This window comes from Microcaecilia unicolor, chromosome 1 (assembly GCF_901765095.1).
Source record: "Microcaecilia unicolor chromosome 1, aMicUni1.1, whole genome shotgun sequence".
Classification (NCBI taxonomy): Eukaryota; Metazoa; Chordata; class Amphibia; order Gymnophiona; family Siphonopidae; genus Microcaecilia; species Microcaecilia unicolor.
Genome location: NC_044031.1, coordinates 270,710,694 through 270,731,153, shown reverse-complemented (window position 1 = coordinate 270,731,153; position 20,460 = coordinate 270,710,694). Strand labels below are relative to the sequence as shown.

At 41.2% G+C, this 20,460-nt stretch overlaps 1 protein-coding gene across 5 annotated transcripts in view; it reads right to left on the bottom strand.

Annotated features, from left to right (window-relative positions):
* Nucleotides 1-20,460, bottom strand: part of DNAJC13 (DnaJ heat shock protein family (Hsp40) member C13) — a 542,758-nt gene that overhangs the window by 206,722 nt on the left and 315,576 nt on the right. For all 5 annotated transcript variants that reach the window (XR_003942499.1, XM_030206535.1, XM_030206508.1 and 2 more), the window contains 3 exons: nt 18,589-18,770; nt 17,999-18,073; nt 3,642-3,761 (listed from right to left, as the gene is read on the bottom strand). Coding sequence is in view for 4 of the 5 variants with exons in the window: in XM_030206535.1 (XP_030062395.1) it covers nt 3,642-3,761; nt 17,999-18,073; nt 18,589-18,770 (377 nt within the window). In the remaining variant the exon portion in view is untranslated. The remainder of the gene's footprint in view (nt 1-3,641; nt 3,762-17,998; nt 18,074-18,588; nt 18,771-20,460) is intronic.

Here is a 20,460-nt window from a genome sequence, read left to right as displayed (position 1 = left end):
GATTTAACGTCCATCAGTTGATGCTCCCCAAAGTCAAGAGAAATCTGATTGTCAATGTTTCCTTGAACAGAGGAAACTATTTCCACCACACCAACATGATCTTCCTAGCAGCTTATCTCTGCTAGCACAAGACACTGCTGTGCTAGCAACTGGTACAAGAACTGAGTAGAGGGAGAGCTATTTTAGACCTAGTCCTTAGTGGAATGCAGGGCATGGTACGAGAGGTAACAGTGTTGGATCTACTGGGAAACAGTGATCAGAACATGATCAAATTTAAGCTGATATCTGGAGTGGTCACTAAGGAAATTTATTGTAGCAGCATTTAATTTTCAAAAAGGCAACTAAGACAAAATGAGGAAAATGGTTAAAAAGAAGCTAAAAGGGTTGGCCACAAAGGTTAAAACTTCAAATCAGGCATGGACGTTGTTTAAAAATACCATTGTGGAAGTCCAGACCAGATGTATTCCACATATTATTAACAACGGTGGAAAGAAGAGCAAATAGCCAGCATGGTTAAAAGGTGAAGCGAAAAAGGCTATTAGAGCCAAAAAAGGATCCTTCAAAGAATGGAAAGGATCCAAATAAACAAAATAAGAAGCAACATAAGAACTGTCAAGCTAGATGCAAAGCACTGATAAAGGCAGCTAAAACAGAATATAAAGTGAAAACTGCCACGGAGACAAAAACTCATAGTAACACCTTTTGAAGGTATATCAGAAGCAGAAAGCCTGTGAGGGAATCCATGGAATTGTTAGATCATGAAAGAGCAAAAGGAGCACTAAGGGAGGACAAAGCCATAGCGGAGAGACTGAATGAATTCTTTGCTTCAGTCTTTATGGAAGAAGATGTAAAATATCTACCTGTACTGGAAATGGTTTTGAAGGGTGACAATGTAAAAGAACTGAAAGAAATCTCAGTGAGCCTGGAAGACGTAATGAGCCAAATTGACAAGTTAAAGAGTGATAAATGTCATTAAAATCGTCCACAGTATCTGAACATTGGAGGGTGGCCAACGTAATGCTGATTTTTAAAAAGGGTTCCGGGGTGATCTGTGAAATTACAGACTGGTAAGCCTGACTTCAGTACCAGGCAAAATATTGGAAAATATACAGAATAAAATTACAGAACACATACATAAACATGGTTTAATGGGACAGAGTCAGCATGGATTCAGCGAAGGGACATCTTGCCTCACCAATTTGCTTCATTTCTTTGACAGCGTGAATAAACATGTGGATAAAGGTAAGCCAGTTCATGTAGCGTATCTAGATTTTCAGAAAGTTTTTGACAAAGTTTCTCATGAGAGACTCCTGAGAAAATTAAGAAGTCATGGGAAAGAAGGCAATTTTGTGGCTTAGGAAGTGGTTATTGAACAGAAAACAGAGGGTAGGGTTAAATGGAGGAGGGTGAATAGTAAAGTGCAGCAGGGATCTGCTACAAACAAAACAAAAATTATAAATTGAAGGAAGAAGTGGCCTGGTAAGACTACCTGTAGCTGGATGAGTATCTTTTATTTAAAATCAGTAATACAATTGTAAATTCTTGTTCGATTGCTGTGATTAGCTAGTCACACCTTATGGGTGAGTACCCACAACTAAACAGTCTCATTCTGCTAATACTTGCTTAAAAGCATTATCTATGCAGAATAAGCATTATACAATTCGTTGCACTCTATAAAGAGATCCAAGGGTAAATTATCATTTAGGAAGAAGCATAAGGTGCACCTTTTTTTTTCCTCCTCAGGCCTTTGTTTAACTGAAGTTTGTATTGAAATAAGCTGGAATGATAGTTTTACTTCCATCTTGGTTCTTGGAATAGGGATGCTGCAGTTTTAAGGTATTCATTTTAATACTCATGTGTCTGCTTTAACCTGATTATACTGAATAATATAAATATATTTTACAATGTTTGTTTTGACAATATGCTTTATGGGTCAGCAGAAAAATACTTTTAAATAAAAACTGTATGGCCCCATAATCCTTTGTCCCCCTACTTCCCCTCATTCTAGAGCAAGTGAGCAAGGCTAATCTGCTGACCTGCCTAACTTTTCTTCCCACTGTCCTTCCATAGCTGAGCCCCTGGGACCTCTATACTCCCCAAAGCATTGGAGACCAAAGGAGCCTACCATCAAACTTTGTTTCATGTAGCCATATATATCACACCATCTGCCCTTGTCCTGGGTCCAAGACATCATAGGAGAGAAAAGCTCCCCCTCTCCCCTCCATGCCCCCAAAACATAATAGAGAAAAAGAAAGAAGGCTTCTAAATGAATATAAATCTTTTCTTATTTTTTGCCCTTGTTTTGGACCTCCTTCCTACCAGTCATGTTGCTAATCAATGAGAAAAGGATCCCCTGGTCACCTTTGAAAAGGAGGTCCTCCACAGGCTAAGGCCAGCGTTTATAAATTACCTCATTCCCCCTCTGAGCATATGGCCCACCTTAACTGAACATCATGCTCCTGGCACTGCTTTTAATATTCACTTCACTGCCCCTGTGTCCTACCATGGTGCTCTCCTATGTGGCCTCCAAATACTTTGCCTTGGAAAAAAAATGCTTAACAATCCTGCTCCTGCGTTTCAGCATGGTTCTCATCGGTGGCTTGATGCCATGATGCACATCAGCAGCTGCCAGCCTTCACCAGGTCTGCCAGCAAGTACTGAAGCAGCAGCCCTACTGCTGCAACAAGGCACCCCCACTTCAGGAGTTTCCAGTGCCCGCAACAAAACCCCAATGCGTCTATTATCTTCATCCTTTTTCTTTTTAAAGCTTTAGTTTTGACGGAACAGGAGCCCTGAAACAGAGGTCTGTCTGGACTCAAAGGATCCTTTCACAGGTACAGGGATTGGAGGGGGAGACAGACTTTTAGCTCTCTTGAGCTTAAACCCACGAGCCCTATACTCCTTGCTCTACAGGACATCAGAACAACAAGTGCCTATGATGTCAGCACCTGTTTCTTACTTCTTCCCTGCTGTACCAGTATAGGTGTCTCCCCTGCTGGAAAAATTTCAGCATAAATTGGTTTCTCTGCTCCATCAGGAGATATAGGGATGTCCTGTATTGATTGGTTTTCACCTGTTGGCAGGAGCTCATAACCTATTAATCTGTAGTTCTGCACTGGTCTAGCAAGGACAAAAAAAAAATGGGTTATGGAGTGAGCTATGGTCTGTGGTCCCTAGCTAAGACATAATGCTGTGATGGTTGTGTGTTACACAGGAGTTAAAAATGAAAGCTCAAAATGGATTTGTTTTAGATTCAGCTGGAAATCCAAATCAGAAGGACGAAACAATTGGGCAAAAACAAAAGCAAAAATGTTGCATAAAACAATGGTTTGGGTGTCTTCAGCATATTCAAGTTTCTCAGAGAAGTACCCATGATCATATACTAAATTATTTCTTATAAAATTTTAAACGTATGACTTAAAAGTTCAACATAATATTCCAATTCCATTCTCTGAAGTACTGGTTTCAATATTTGTTACCTCTATGTCTGGACACTGTTCTTATGAAGAACCTTAAAAGCTATCTGAATTATACGAGAGTTTCACCAATAGAAAGGATTCTAGCTGTCCTTTTATCTGATTCCTCAGTATTGGTATTAGGAATACAATAAGAAGTTTCTGCAAATTCCAGTCTTCTCTTACCTTGCCATAATAGAGCACTCGACAGAGATCCCTGATGATATTTGGCATTTCAGTAATCTTCTCTCTGCATTCTTCAAACTGGGCTGCTACACTGTAACACTTACATATATGCCCACACACCTGCAAACAAAATATTCCATACAGATTTAGTCCTATGATCTTATGTCCTTTAAAAAATACTCCTCTCAAGTCCCAAGGCAGATAACATTTTGTGAGAGGCTACCATACTTAAGAAATGCTAGCATCTACCCTGGAAACAATGAAAGAAAGGAAGCCAGAAACATATCTATAGTATCTTTCCACCCTCACTAGTGCTATGTTATTTTCGTCCATAGCAATTATACAGATTTGATGTTAAGTGAGACATGTATTTTTTTGTTTTTTTGTTACATTTGTACCCCGCACTTTCCCACTCATGGCAGGCTCAATGCGGCTTACATGGAGCAATGGAGGGTTAAGTGACTTGCCCAGAGTCACGAGGAGCTGCCTGTGCCGGGAATTGAACTCACTTCCTCAGTTCCCCAGGACCAAAGTCCACCACCCTAACCACTAGGCCACTCCTCCACTCCATTATTTAGCAGAGACTTATAGGTATGCCCTATCTGATAATAGTGTCACGGTCTGTGTCATTTTTCAAATGCATAAGTGCACGTAAAATTTCTGGCTGTGAGAAATTATACATATAACACTCTGCATCCAGAAGAATGCCTAACACTCCAAGGGATAGGAAATATGTGTGTTTGTATAAATAAGGGTGCAGAAAGAGGTGACATAACTGACAGAGTTCAAGGCAACATATAACAAGTCCAGGAAATACTACAATATAATTCATATACAATTCAAAATACTGTAAAATGAAGCTCCAAGATGGTGTCTTAGACAGATCCACACTGACCCAAGCCCCCCCCTTTGCTTGAGAAAATAGTGGAGTCTAAAGGGAAGACTAGGACTTCTCTCTGAGTCCTCTTCACAGACGCTGTCTTCCATAGATCAACATGTGATTTGCGCAATGGCAAGTTCCTCCAGATCCAGCACTGGAAGTGAGGCAACTTTGCTGATGCCTGATGTATCGTTGAGTCTGGAGGATCAATACTTCCCTGGCGCAGGAATACAGGTCAGTGTAAAATCACTGGCAACACAGGTAAGGAGAGCCTGAGAGTTACTGGAGCTGAATGAGGGACTGGCAGGCTTTCCCACTCATGGCAGGCGTGGGGTACAAATGTAACAAAAAATAAATTCTACAACAAACCACTGGGAAACACAGAGATGCCTTGGGAAGGGGTTTTGGTTTCAGTGCCATCAGGTGTGGTTGCAGGGCAGTCCCTGGTAACAGTGGTGAGTGAAATAAAGACTTACATCCTTGGACAGGGCCTTATTTACCAATTCTGCAGTGGGGTTAGTTGTTCCTACACTCCCACTGACCTCTTTCAGTGAAACCTGCAAGACTAATACTGGAGTACATCTGGGATGTGGTGGCATTTGAAAACTTTGACACAAATCTGATAATGTTGTTACTTCACAAGATTGTAAGTTTCATATTACTATTCAAAAGACTAAAGGAATCAATGTTTTGGTAAAGATTGAAGGTCTACAACAAAGCATAGTAGGCTTACATAAGATTAGTGATATTACAGGATGTATGTTAGGCCTGACAACGTTGAGAATTTTAGTTTGTTAACTTTCCCAAATTGGTTGGCACCTGTCTTATGTAAATGTTCAGAAGGTATTTGCTGGAAGTCCTGGATATGTCCAAAGAGGCTATCCCACCAATATCTCAAATCTAATTTCTTTTTCTTTTTTGCCTGAGAAGCATACATGAACAAGGCATAAGATTAGAGACCAATATCTAGTCTTTCAGTGGCATTTATTTTGGGATCGATTTTAGGAATCATGACTGTCACAAAATGCCTAGCCACTCACCTGGAGTTACCCTGTGGCCACTAAGAGGGTCTATCCCCAGCACAGCTCAGGTCTGCCTGCACCTGCCGCTTGTGCTGTACACTAGCATCCTCTCTCCCACTGAGCGAGTCTCCTACTCTCAAATTATCCCCAGCGATTTCTAGGTTATTGAAGCCACACTCCCAGTGGTCTCACGGTTCCCAGAAAGCACTCACAGACCCAACACAGAAACCACCAAGATCCTTTATCAGTCCAGAATGACAGAACGAACAAACAAATGTGTTTATTCTCAGAACTTAGAATAGTGGACAAAAAAAAAATGTGCAAATAGCAAACAGTAACAAGTAACTGAAAAACGGATCAATTAGAAAACTAACTAAACATTTGCATACTTCCTAGAAAGTACCTGGTGAGATCAGGGCATATATCTGTTCATAGAGCTTCAGCAAAGAGATCTCTCTTTCTTTCTCCTGGACTGAAACTGAAGCAACAGCCAGCCACTGCTGGGTAATTTCAAAACTCCAGGCCAATTCGAACCCAGAATAGTCAAGTTTCAAATAAAAACTGGTTAAATTACTGTAAAGAACTTCCTATTATCTGTGTGCCAACTAAAAGAAAGGGAAGTCAGTCCTCTGTAACAACTTTAAGCATAAATATGCACCATCTGTTGGCCAAAAGCAGAAATACACTTCAGACATATTTAAGAAAGGAAAATATCCAATACATTTTACAGGCTTAAAATTCATTGTTTCTTCACAATGATAAACTGTTGCTGGGTGGGAAGTGCGGGATTTTCCTGATGTGTGTGCTGACAAACAGGAGGAAGGGGAGCAATTTCTATTGATGTGCCAGGAGGTTTTGGCCCTTGGCACTTTTTTATGTTTTCCTTGTGAATGCTTAATTCTGTATCAAAATAATCATTACTTCTTCTAGGACCTGGAACAATTGAGAGTTTTTCTTGATAATAGATGAGTAATAACTGTGCCCCGAAGTGTGGGTAAGAGGAATGTGTGAACTAGTCAGTAAACTGGATTTGTCTATAGGTGCATTAATGCTTTTTGATACTTTGTTAAATATGTATTAATGAACATCAGCCTTAATTTCCTTATAGTCTCTCCTGTTTTTTTGGTAGTGGTGGGGGCGTGTCGGTATTGCCGTGTGGCTGAGTACACAGGGTAAAGGTTAGTTGGTTTCTTAGAGGTTCTTTCACTAAGGTATGCTAATGGATTTAGCGTGTGCTAATGAATCAGCGTGCAATTAGTGCCATGCAGCCAATGGGCTGTGTTGCATTTAGAGTGTGCTAAATCTATTACAGCATCTTAGTAAAAGGACCCCTTAATGTATTAGGCTACATTTAAGTTTCTTTTTTGTACTATTTCTTCATGTATGAATATGCTTGCAAATTTGAAAGGTTATAAATAAAAAAATGTTCAAAATTACAGTAAAGCAAATAATGCTCATCCTACGTAGCAAATCAAAATGTATATACATCTCAAAAATCATACTCAATTTCAAATTATAACAGCAGCCTATAAACACAAGAACACACAAAATCAGTCAAAAGCCATTTTAAAAATATGTTTTTTTCAATCCACATTTAAATCTTAGTCTTCTTATAGCAGATCTCTCACAACATGAGAAAATACATACAGACAAGACACACTAAGTTGTAATCTTAAGGAAAAGGGAATGAGAAAGTACATAAACAGTTAATTTGGTTGGCCATATCCAGGGCCCATCCATGCAGGCTCTTAAAAGGTAAACAAAACTTTAAATTGAATCCTGAACAGAATGCGAAGCCAGTGTAAAATGGCTGTGACGGGGGGAAGTACTCCTTTTTTAATTATTTCTTTATTCAATTTTAAAATTACATATCTCCATAATACTGAGATAATCCAGAAAACACAGAGAAAGAAAAATATCTCAGATATTTAAAGGAAATTAAACATTAATCTTATGCCCACAAATTCAAGAAATAAAATCCAAGATATATGAAATAAACCATTAGAGAAAAATATAAATAAAAATGAATTAGGCAGTTGCTCCCCCCCGATTACTATCTCAAGCCTACCCCTAGTAGGCTCCTAAAGCCTGTATTCTAGGCCAAGAAAGCTTTTTGACTCATCTGTGTCTCTCTTGAAAGATCAGAAAATATGCGCACTTCTGATCCCAAAAACTGTCTCTAAATGTCTGAAGGAAAGTTTCAAAACTGCATTGTGTCAGATCCCAAAGCAAAAGTGACCACTATAGTAGTTCTATGTGTAATTACTTCCAGGGAAGATTCCAAAAAGGATGTGAGCTTCAAATTGTTCACCTCCCGCCTCTGAGAGGAATCTCCCACTGATCTTCCTGAGCTTGGAATATACTGAGCTTGAGTAATGGGGGGCAATGAGCCACTTGCCATCCCCTGGACCTCACAAATATTTCTTGACCATATCCACTGGGGAAATGAAAGGTGACTTGGGAAAATTGAGAAACCTCAAGTTATGTCTCCTAACCTGGTTTTCAAGTTATTCCACATGATGATGTAGAAAGTTCTTATCCTTAACCAAGGCTACTCCCAAATTCTCCAAAGTCTGAAGTTTTAACTAGAGACTCCACTTTAGAGGACTGCTGGGCAGATACCTGAGGTTGAAGCAAGACAGTCTCTGAAATAACCTTAATGTCCTTAGAATTCCCCTAGAATTCCCCATGATCAATGGCTTCAAAGAAGAGTGCATATTATGAACAATATCCCAAAGTGACTCCAATGTCACTATGGCTGGTTAACTATCACCCAAGATGGTACTGTAGGAGGTAGACTTTTCACTTGGGAGAGAGTACTCACAGTATCCGCAGGTATTACTTGTAGCAGGTGTTCTCTGAGAACAGCAGGCTATATATTCTCACAAGCAGGTGACGCCAACCTGTAGCGCCCGGTCTGGAATTTACAAAAGTCTAATGAGAGCTTTGTGGAGTGCGAGACATGCTCAAGCGCGCATGCACGAGTGCCTTCCTGCCTGCTGTGAGAATGCAGTTTCATCAGTTTAATACTACAGCAAAAAATAAAAAACTACAAAGGAGACAACTCCAAGGGGAGGTGGGAGGGATTGTGAGAATATAAAGCCTGCTGTCCTCGGAGAACATCTGCTACAGGTAGTACCTGCGCTATCTCTGAGGACAAGCAGGCTTATTAATTCTCACAAGTGGGGAATCCCTAGCATCCAGGCTCACCAAAAACAACAAACATTGATCAATTTGGCCTCGCAACAGCGAGGACATAACACAGGTTAACCTGAAACTATATACAATCTGAATGAGTGCAGACTGGAACAGAATAAAACAGGTCTAGGAGGGTGGAGTTGGATTCTAGACCACAAACAGATTCTGCAACACTGTTTGCCCAAACTGACTGTTGTGTTGAGTATCCTGCTCTAGGCAGTAGTGTAATGTGAATGTGTGGACAGAAGACAACGTTGCAGCCTTGCAAATTTCTTCAATGGAGGCTGACCACAAGTGGGCTACCGATGCAGCCATGGCTCTGACATTATGACTCTATCCCACTATGGGGGAAACCCACTTATATTAGAGTACAGATACTATCCAAGTTACACGCTACAGTACCCTAATTCATTTTATAGCACTTATTTTTTAATACAAAATGTTTAAACAACAACAGAACATATAAAGAGGAATCCAATAAAATTTATATGGAAATATAATGTTTGATTTTAACAAAGTATTTCTAAAAAGCAAGGAAAAGACCTCAAAACGCCCGGCCGCTTACTTTCAATTTTCAGCGGCTTTAACTGGGGGCGTGGTGTTCATCACTGGTCATAAAAACCTTGCTTGGAAAGAATTTTAACTTCTAATTTATTTCCAAATAGATTTTAACAATTTTGCTCTTTTTACAAAAAAATCTTTTTAAATATATTGACGATATCAATGCTATCTTCAAATTTTCTTTGGTTCATAAAAACCTTCACTGATTCTCATGAAGTGCTCTAAAGCAGCTTTACAAAGATAAAGTAAAGTCGAGCACTTATCTGTGGATTCCTCTTTATATGTTCGGTGATCTTACATCTTGGAGTCCTGTATGGTAATCCTCTTATACTATTGTCTAAACAACAACAGACACATAAACCAATACGGTACCCTCGGAACTCACTCACTCAAACCTTTCATACCGCCACCCCCTTCCGGTTATACTTTAGATTTCATCCATCAGAGTAATTCACACTGATTTAAACATTGAGTGCACAGTTCATAGTACACTTGCATTGGAAATTAATATCCTTCACAAATAATCACCACCAGTCCTGAGTACCGCTGACAATCAGCGTTATAATATATATGAAATTCTTCTTCTATTCGTATTGTAAAGAGTATGTAGGACAGGCCCCAAAGGAACCCTGGGATAGGCCAGAATGCCCCCGTTATAGGCAGGCATTCCCCAGGAAAAAACTAGAAATAAAGAACTACAACTCCCAGCATGCCCCAAGGGAGACCGGGGATAAGAGAAACTATGTGCATTCCCAGGAGTCTCCAGAGGAGGGCCGCAGGGGAAGGAATAAGGCTGATTCTCCAACCTGGTGGAACAGGTGGGTGGAGAAAGAAGAGCCACCAAAGAGCTTTAATGAAAGAAAGGGTGAGCAGCTGGGAGAAGGGCGGGGCGAGGAGAATATGGATTGGGCTCCTGAGGAGAGAGAGGCAGAGAGTGAGCCTTGCCCTATGGAGTTGACTGAACCGGAGAACACCCTGGAAGAGCCGATGGACTTTTCAGCTCTGGCTGAGCGAAAGCCAAGGAAGTAGCGGGGCCAAGTCGGGTCAAGCGGGAGGAGGTCAGGAAGGAGTATGACTGACCAAGAGGGTGGGACACCCTAGGCTTTGAGCCCGCGCAAAGCCATTACTGTGTGTTTTTGAAAGCCTGGCTAAACTGAGCTGTGTTTGGAAAGCTTGGCTAGAACTGAACTGTATTTTGAAAGCTTGGCTAGACCTGAACTGTGTTTTTGAAAGCCTGGCTAAACTGAGCTGTATTTTGAAAGCTTGGCTAAACTGAGCTGTGTTTTGAAAGCTTGGCTAGAACTGAACTGTGTTTTGAAAGCCTGGCTAAACTGAGCTGTGTTTTGAAAGCTTGGCTAGAACTGAGCGGTGTTTTGAAAGCTTGGCTAAACTGAGCGGTGTTTTGAAAGCTTGGCTAGAACTGAACTGTGTTTTTGAAAGCCTGGCTAAACTGAGCTGTGTTTTGAAAGCTTGGCTAAAATTGAACTGTGTTTTGAAAGCCAAGCTGGACTGAGCTGTGTTTTTATTTTTATTTGCTGCTACTCTCCCCCAGGAGGGAGGGAGAGGTAGCAGCTGTGGAACCCTGGACTGGGAAACTAACCGGATTGAGAAAGGTGAATGATAACTGTGCTTTATTTTGTGTTTTGGTGCCACAACTGAGGGATGGAGGGAAGCCCCTCCTAGGCAATAAAAAAGCTTCATTGTTCTGAGGGAAAAAGGAGCAGTACTGGAAGGTGTTCTTCAGGTTGTGGAGAGCTGCAACCGCTGAGGGAAGCGGATACACTTTACAGTATGCAGGCCCAAATGATCTAACTCCTGTGTGGTGGATTCTCTCCGCTCCAAGTAATTATTCACACGTGCACATCACCAGAGGCATCCGTTGCGGCGCTACTCAGCTTGATGAGCGCTACCATCTGGGACCACTAACATATCCCTTAACAAGCCAGCTCGATTATAGCTCCTCGATGCGAGACCGCATTTCGGATCATCCTTCCTCAGGAGGAACTCCTCCTGACACCTATATCAATGCAAATATCCACTACTTAACCATACTTTCAAAACTTCCTAATCAATATCACATCATCATTTCATTGGTTCTGTAATCATTTTTGTGGCTGCATACCTTCGGGAGAAAGTGTCCAAACGCGGCTGCCAGTATCCGCCTCCACTCTTGAATGCCGGGACAGCCTGTCAAGGCCCTATTTAAACACAGCCGCCCTACACAGCTGTCAAAAATTAACCAATCTTACACCCATTCGACCTCCTGGTTGAGACCCCTGGGAGCCACCGTGTTCCATGTTGAACAGTTGCGTGCTAACGTCCCCACCATGTGTAGAGGGGGACATACAGATCAATGCCAAGCACCACACATCCTCAATGGAGTGGTTATACTTAGCCCAATGGGACACTAGTGGAGCATCCTTCTTTTCAATTCTAAGATTGCTAAGATGTTCTGCCAATCTATTTTTCAATGGGCGTTTGGTGTGCCCAATATAGTATAACAAACATGGACATATTATATAGTAAACTACTCCTTCAGTGGTGCAAGTCGTATTATCACGCAGATAAAATCTCTTGGTGGTCCCAGGGATCTCAATCCATTTGGTTTCCAGGGCATATTTACAATAAGTGCATCTCCCACAAGGAGAATGCTGGCTGTCCCATTTTTCCCTAGTAGTTCGTTTCAATAACTCACCCACATTTGCTTTGAGAATTCTGGGTACACAGCAAGCACATGCCAAAATCTATGTATTGTCTGTCCTATCTTGGGAGCAAAGTAGGAAAATGGCAACACACACGCCGCAGTATTCTGCCCCTATCTCTGTTTAGGCAGAAAAAGCCATGCTCTATGGGCATATAAAGCACGATTATAAGCCTTCTTAATGACCCCTCATGGGTAACCGCTTTGCAAGAATAGCTGAGTCATAATTCTTGATTGCAGGGCTGACCCTGCTTAGCTTCCTTCACACACAGTCACGGTTGGGCTCTACACTCCTCGGTATTCACCAGGACTCTGCCTCAAACACAGGGGAGTTCTCTGCCTCCTCTTCACCTTCCACAAATGTTCACCCACACCAGGCTTCTTATAACTAAAGGTTTTATTAGTTGCCATTTAACATAATCTTCATGGCTTATTCCTTCTTTAACTTAAACATTTCTTCTTCAATTCAAACATTTAAAGCAGTTCCTCAAACTTTCACAGTTCAAACAGTCAAAAGCATTTACTTTTCTTTCTCAGAGGGTAGTGCAGCTGTCACCATTTTAGCAGAGAGCTTCAAAAGTCCACAGAGTTCAGCCAGTACCTTCAAGGGGATCTTCTTCCTCCAGCTGCCAGGTCTCCAGCTCCTCTCCTCTCTTTCACCACACAGGCAGGTACAGTGGTGGAAATAAGTATTTGATCCCTTGCTGATTTTGTAAGTTTGCCCACTGACAAAGACATGAGCAGCCCATAATTGAAGGGTAGGTTATTGGTAACAGTGAGAGATAGCACATCACAAATTAAATCCGGAAAATCACATTGTGGAAAGTATATGAATTTATTTGCATTCTGCAGAGGGAAATAAGTATTTGATCCCCCACCAACCAGTAAGAGATCTGGCCCCTACAGACCAGGTAGATGCTCCAAATCAACTCGTTACCTGCATGACAGACAGCTGTCGGCAATGGTCACCTGTATGAAAGACACCTGTCCACAGACTCAGTGAATCAGTCAGACTCTAACCTCTACAAAATGGCCAAGAGCAAGGAGCTGTCTAAGGATGTCAGGGACAAGATCATACACCTGCACAAGGCTGGAATGGGCTACAAAACCATCAGTAAGACGCTGGGCGAGAAGGAGACAACTGTTGGTGCCATAGTAAGAAAATGGAAGAAGTACAAAATGACTGTCAATCGACAAAGATCTGGGGCTCCACGCAAAATCTCACCTCGTGGGGTATCCTTGATCATGAGGAAGGTTAGAAATCAGCCTACAACTACAAGGGGGGAACTTGTCAATGATCTCAAGGCAGCTGGGACCACTGTCACCACGAAAACCATTGGTAACACATTACGACATAACGGATTGCAATCCTGCAGTGCCCGCAAGGTCCCCCTGCTCCGGAAGGCACATGTGACGGCCCGTCTGAAGTTTGCCAGTGAACACCTGGATGATGCCGAGAGTGATTGGGAGAAGGTGCTGTGGTCAGATGAGACAAAAATTGAGCTCTTTGGCATGAACTCAACTCGCCGTGTTTGGAGGAAGAGAAATGCTGCCTATGACCCAAAGAACACCGTCCCCACTGTCAAGCATGGAGGTGGAAATGTTATGTTTTGGGGGTGTTTCTCTGCTAAGGGCACAGGACTACTTCACCGCATCAATGGGAGAATGGATGGGGCCATGTACCGTACAATTCTGAGTGACAACCTCCTTCCCTCCGCCAGGGCCTTAAAAATGGGTCGTGGCTGGGTCTTCCAGCACGACAATGACCCAAAACATACAGCCAAGGCAACAAAGGAGTGGCTCAGGAAGAAGCACATTAGGGTCATGGAGTGGCCTAGCCAGTCACCAGACCTTAATCCCATTGAAAACTTATGGAGGGAGCTGAAGCTGCGAGTTGCCAAGCGACAGCCCAGAACTCTTAATGATTTAGAGATGATCTGCAAAGAGGAGTGGACCAAAATTCCTCCTGACATGTGTGCAAACCTCATCATCAACTACAGAAGACGTCTGACCGCTGTGCTTGCCAACAAGGGTTTTGCCACCAAGTATTAGGTCTTGTTTGCCAGAGGGATTAAATACTTATTTCCCTCTGCAGAATGCAAATAAATTCATATACTTTCCACAATGTGATTTTCCGGATTTAATTTGTGATGTGCTATCTCTCACTGTTACCAATAACCTACCCTTCAATTATGGGCTGCTCATGTCTTTGTCAGTGGGCAAACTTACAAAATCAGCAAGGGATCAAATACTTATTTCCACCACTGTATAAGGTGGTTAATTAGCTTATCCACCCTTTAGGCTCTTCCCCCTAATTCCAGGCAGGACCCAGCCCATAACCACCCACACCTGTTTCCAGCCCAGGACTCTCCTTGGTCCTAGCAACCTCCACCTGGACATTCCCCTACTGGCTCCCTCTAGTGACTCATCCTGGACATTCTCCCCCATTTCTATGGGAACAGCGCCATCTAGTGGCCTACCCAGGATAGGACAACCCCTTATACTTCACAACCTTAAAGTCTGACACTGTGGAGCAGAGCCTTTTCAATCTAAGAAACTGGCCGACCGGAACCCCACGACGCAAGGATCCATGATGAAAATTAGTGTAGTGGAGCAACGTGTTCCGGTCGGTCTGTTTTCTATGTATTGTAATCAAAAAACCACCAATTTCTGTTCTTATGACTTTAATGTCCAGAAAGTCCATAGAATCTTGTGCAACACAATACGTAAATTTTATATGAGGATCCATCGTGTTCAAGGTGTCAATGAACATTAACAACTCTCCCTTGGGTCCCCACCAAAACAACATAATGTCGTCTATAAACCTCTTCCAAAGTACCACCTTGCTGTACCAGGGTGAGGTATAGACATATGTCTCTTCGAACTGGGTCATATAGAGGCAAGACAGGGACTGTGTTCAACTCTGGTTGTTGCATGTAAAAAATGATATAGCAGAATTAGAAAAGATACAGATAAGGGCAACCAAAATGATTAAAGGGATGGAACACTCATCTAAGGAAAAGCTTAAGAGGTTATGGCTCATCAACTTGGAGAAGAGTGCTGAGGTGGTCTACAAAATCCTGAGTAGAGTGGCATGGGTAAACATGAGTCAGTTATTTATTCATTCAAAAGGTATGATGATTAGGGGGCATGTCATTAAGTTGCACAGTAACCTTCTTCCACCATTGCTTTCAATCATTAACCATAGTTGACTATTGGGCAAGTTCCTATTCCTTGGAAAATGATCATTGTTCACCCCATACTTACAAAAGCCACCATTAGACCCTGCAATCCCTACTTATTATCAACCAATGTATCAAAAATCCTTGAAAAGATAGTGTCTTCCTCCAATTATCAACTTTTGCAGAAAAGTCTTTAGCACTGAAACCAAGGCAGTCGGGCATTCGACCCCACTTTAGTACAGAGACAGTTCTCACTCTGCTGCTCAGTAAAATTCATTCCCACTTAGATAAACAGAAGATATTATTAAGACTATCATTAGATTTATCAGCAACTTTTATCTGGTTCACCCTACTTTGCTTCTTTCCCAGTTATCATCTAAGGGAATTTCAGGGGTTGCTTGGAATTGATTTTCCTCTTTTCTATCAAATCTATATTTTACAGTAGTTTCTCATCTGGGCTCATCAGGTATTTATCCTTTACACTGTGGGATTCCTCAAGGCTCTATACTTCCCCCCTCCTTTTCAACCTGTTCCTGAATCCACTGGCTGCTCTTATTCAAAACCAAGGCATATCTGCATATTTCTACAAAGATGACATTCTGCTAATTTATCCAACTGATCCTTTCACCATCCTTAGGTCCTCTTCAGAACTGCTTAGATCATATAGCAGAATGGTTATTCCATTACAGAACAGTGTTAAAGATAAGATGGCAGCATATTGAATCAGGGGTCACTTACGCCAACCACCAAACACTCTCTCTTTATTTGGGGCCACTATTACAACTGTAACTCATTTAGGTATCTCGGAGTCATGCTAGACTCAAAGCATTCATTTTTTCCATAGGTTACAAAGCTGTACAAGGCCAGTTTCTTCGTTAGTTTGAAGTTCATATTTTTCATAGACTTATTTTCTCTTCTTATTTCAAAGATGGCCTAGTGCAATATTATCTATGCCGGTCTTTCACATTCTCTACTGAAAAAACTACAAATAATAGAAAATGTGGCAATTTATTATGTCATGCAAAGAAAATGGATCATGCTACTCCCTCGTTCAAAAAATATTGCTGGTTACCAGAAAACAGAGAATTCTGTATAACATTTTATTTCTTATGTTCAAAGGATTTAAGGTAGGTTTCCCAGATTACCTTAGCAATTCTTTATACTCCATCTCGTGCTCTTCGATCTATCAATGATTTTTGGGTAGTTCTCCCAGGTCCAAAACAAAGCGCAACTTGAGACGACAAGGCATTCTGCCACTGAATTTTAATGGTATATCCTCTTTAAAAGGATTCAAAAGGGATTTGAAAATGTGGCTTTTTGGACAGGCATTTAATGTTCAATTCTAAATGTGAGTGATAATGTTCCCCTCTGAAATTGCATTCCTGATAAATTTGATTTAATTTTAACCCTGCCGGTTTATTCTCTAGTCTATTATGCTTGTGTGTGCCTGAATAATGGTTACATTCTATCCCTCTTAGTGAATGTGTTTCTATCCTGTCAATATTGTAGTTCTTTTCCGTTTCTGAAAAAATGTATATGTATTTTACACCACCTATTTCTGCTTGTCAGTTTGAGCGGTATAGCAAGACTAAATAAACCATAAACTGCAATACTTTTAAACAAATGGCAAGAAAATATTTTTTGTTCAGTGAACAGCTGAGCTCTGGAACCCACTGCCAGAGGATATGGTAAAAGCAGTTAGAACAGCTAGGTATAAAAAAGGTTTGGATATGTTTCTGGAAGTAAAGTTCATAAACCATTATGGCAGATCTGGGGAAAGCCACTGCTTATCCCTGGGAGTCATATTTTGGCATTCTTTTATTTTATATTATGCTTTTGTTGTACACTGTGAGATCTTGGTAAGCTAGGCAGTATAGCAAATTTTAATAAACTATTGTTTGAAGCAAGATACTGGGCTAGATGGACCTATGGTCTTACCTAATATGGTGATTCTTATGTTCAAACTTCTAACAAAGCGGAACCATCCCTTCACTCTATCGTTAGATTAGTTCTGTCTAAGCACTTAACAACCATATGCCAGGATAACTGTGGTATCAACCACAGAAGAAGGAAATTGTGCGCAAGACGTGATCTCTTTTTTAACAAAAGAAGAAATTGGTGGACAAGCTCACACTGTAGAGAAAATAGGTCATACTGTAAATGGGTCAACCAGGCTTCACACTACAGAAAAAAAAGCTTCTTAGAGCCATTCAGCACAGACCCAATTCCAAGTAAAGATTAGCCTATACAATTGCTATATTGTAAGCCTGCATTTAGGCCAGCAAACTGGCTTTATCTTAGTCTAAGTTGGACTTTATCCAGCATCTCTCCTGCCTACTTTTCTCTTGCTTTACTGAATGCAGTTCTACACCATACCATGGAGCCAATTTAGACTCAGTCACACAAAACTCTCTCTAGAGGAAGACAATTGTAGGCCTGAGTCATCACATTATTCCCCACTCATACTGTTCCAATGACAGGATTACTAAGGATCTGACTGAGAAATGAAAATGTTGCCTTCTTCCTCACTTTAATCCATTGATTCCTTTTAGGCCCAACAAAAAGGGTAGGCCACCTGTTTGACATAAAAGTAATGGTGATTGGACCAACATAGAGGTTCAATTTCCACATCAGTTATGATGAGTATGAAAAACCTTTTCATGACCAGGAAGCCACATTATCTTCTTTTACTTATGAAATATATATGCATAGTCTTGGATTCATACATATACCACTCTTCTTTTTCAATTTTTTTCAGTACAGCAAAAATACACCCCAAAATTGTGTTCTGTCAAACTGATATATGTATTTACCTGTACACACATATCATCTGGTTTACTTGAGTTGGTCAAGACTGCTACACAACGAGAAAAGGCCTCTTGTAAGACCTAAAAGAAGACAACACTATATGACTGTACAGCCCTAAAAGTCAGAATACTGACAAATTCTCTACTGCATTTTTAAGCACTCTCAAATTATTAAACTTTAAAATAATATCAGAGTTAAGATGAAACTACCCATGATCACAAAACTAAACGTGGAATCCCCCCCATAGGAGAGGGAGATAATATGTAAGTGCAAATAGCATGACAAAAGAGGGACATGCAATAAACAAAGCTGAAGTAATAACAGTAAACAACTGACAAAGACTGATGACCTCTTAGTCTTGAGGTGTAAGCTTTCAAGAACCAGTCCACTTTGCCAGATATCCTCAGAAGCTCATGCCTCAATAAATTGGTTAGTCTATAAAGTGCTACCTACCTCTAACATATTTGTTATAACAAATTTGTTATAAAAGTCTAGCATGGCTACCCCCTTTTAAAGTTTTTAAAGTAATCAAAAGATACAAAGGTTTAGAAAGTCAAAAACTATGCAAATATAAAAATTAATCATTTAGTTTTACCTCTATTCCATTCTCCCTCCTTAACTCCTCTGCATTAAGGGCTGAACAATTGACTGTGTGGAAAGCCAGATCAGTAGCAGCAGGGAGTAGAGATACTTTTGAAAAGAGCTGGTCATCAGAAGTTTCCATAGTGATGGTCCTAATAAGCATTGGATAGCCTGCATATTTGAAAGGCTGCAAATCTAAAAGATAATAGAAAAACTCTAAACAGAAGCAGAATACTTGCTTTCAGAAGCAGAGGCAACAGATGGGGAGATATAATTTGTTGGTTTAATTATAAAGAGACTTATAAGATAGATGAGGAAACAAACGTGTAAAACATTTTTCCCAGAGGGAAATATTTCGTAACCTAATGCAATCAATGGTACTAAGCCATGCAGACTACTGCAACAGAATCTACATGGGATGTAAAGAACAACTCACAAAGAAACTCCAGACCAATCAAAATACAGCAGCCAGGCTGATATTTGGTAAAACTCAATTCAAAAGTGCCAAACCCCTCTGAGAAAAACTACACTGGCTTCCAATCAAAGAACGTATCTCCTTCAAAATCTGCACTCTGGTCCACAAAATTATCTACAGTGAAGCCCCAGGATACATGACAAACCTCATTGACCTACCAAACAGGAACATAACCGGATCATCTCGCACATACCTAAACCTTCACTACCCAAACTGCAAAGGACTTAAATACAAAACAACCTATGCATCCAGCTTCCCCTATATAAGTACACAACTATGGAATGCATTGCCAAAAGCTGTGAAAACAACCTACGATCACCTAAACTTCAGGAAATCACTAAAAACCAACCTATTCAAAAAGGCATACCCCACCGACCCAACCTAAATGCCTACACTCTTCCCTCCGATCCCCACTGTACCTGAAACACATGTACCTTTATCCGACCACAACATCATCTTGTACTTGTTTCTCTACCAGACTAGGCGAACGTCTTTACGGTACTATGTAGGCCACATTGAGCCTGCAAATAGGTGGGAAAATGTGGGATACAAATGTAACAAATAAAATAAAAATATGGAGAGATCTCACGTTACTGTACTTCAAATGGGTACACCTAGAGAAGGTAAAATTATGTATAATCATACCTGATAATTTTCTTTCCATTAATCATAGCTGATCAATCCATAGACTGGTGGGTTGTGTCCATCTACCAGCAGGTGGAGATAGAGAGCAAACTTTTGCCTCCCTATATGTGGTCATGTGCTGCCGGAAACTCCTCAGTATGTCGATATCAAAGCTCCATCCGCAGGACTCAGCACTTAGAGAATTACACCCACGAAGGGACACTCTGCCCAGCTCACCACCGCCGAAACGGGGGAGGGGAATTAACCCAGCTCATCCCCACACAAGTGGGGGAGGGGAATCCGTCCAGCTCATCCCCGCAGAGCGGGGGAGGGACACCACACCCGCCGATGCGGGGGGATCTGGCTTATCCTGCAACCGCAACCGCGGGAGGAGCTGACTGACCCTAACACCGCCGAAGCGGGAAGGGTACAAAGCTGCCCTACAGCCGCACGAAGCGGGAGGGAGTGCCGGCAGAATTTTAAGTCTCAATCCAGCCCCGTAAAACGGAGGGGAGAGGAATGCAGCAGCTCACTGTAACACAAACTCGTCTTAACTCTTGAAGAATCCAAGTGAAAAAACTTGAACACGAAGTCTTTCTGAAGTAACTGAAGACTAAACTTGAACCTGAAATGCAACCAGAATAAAAACAGTACAGATATCTGGGAGGGGCTATGGATTGATCAGCTATGATTAATGGAAAGAAAATTATCAGGTATGATTATACATAATTTTACCTTCCATATCATCAAGCTGATCAATCCATAGACTGGTGGGATGTACCGAAG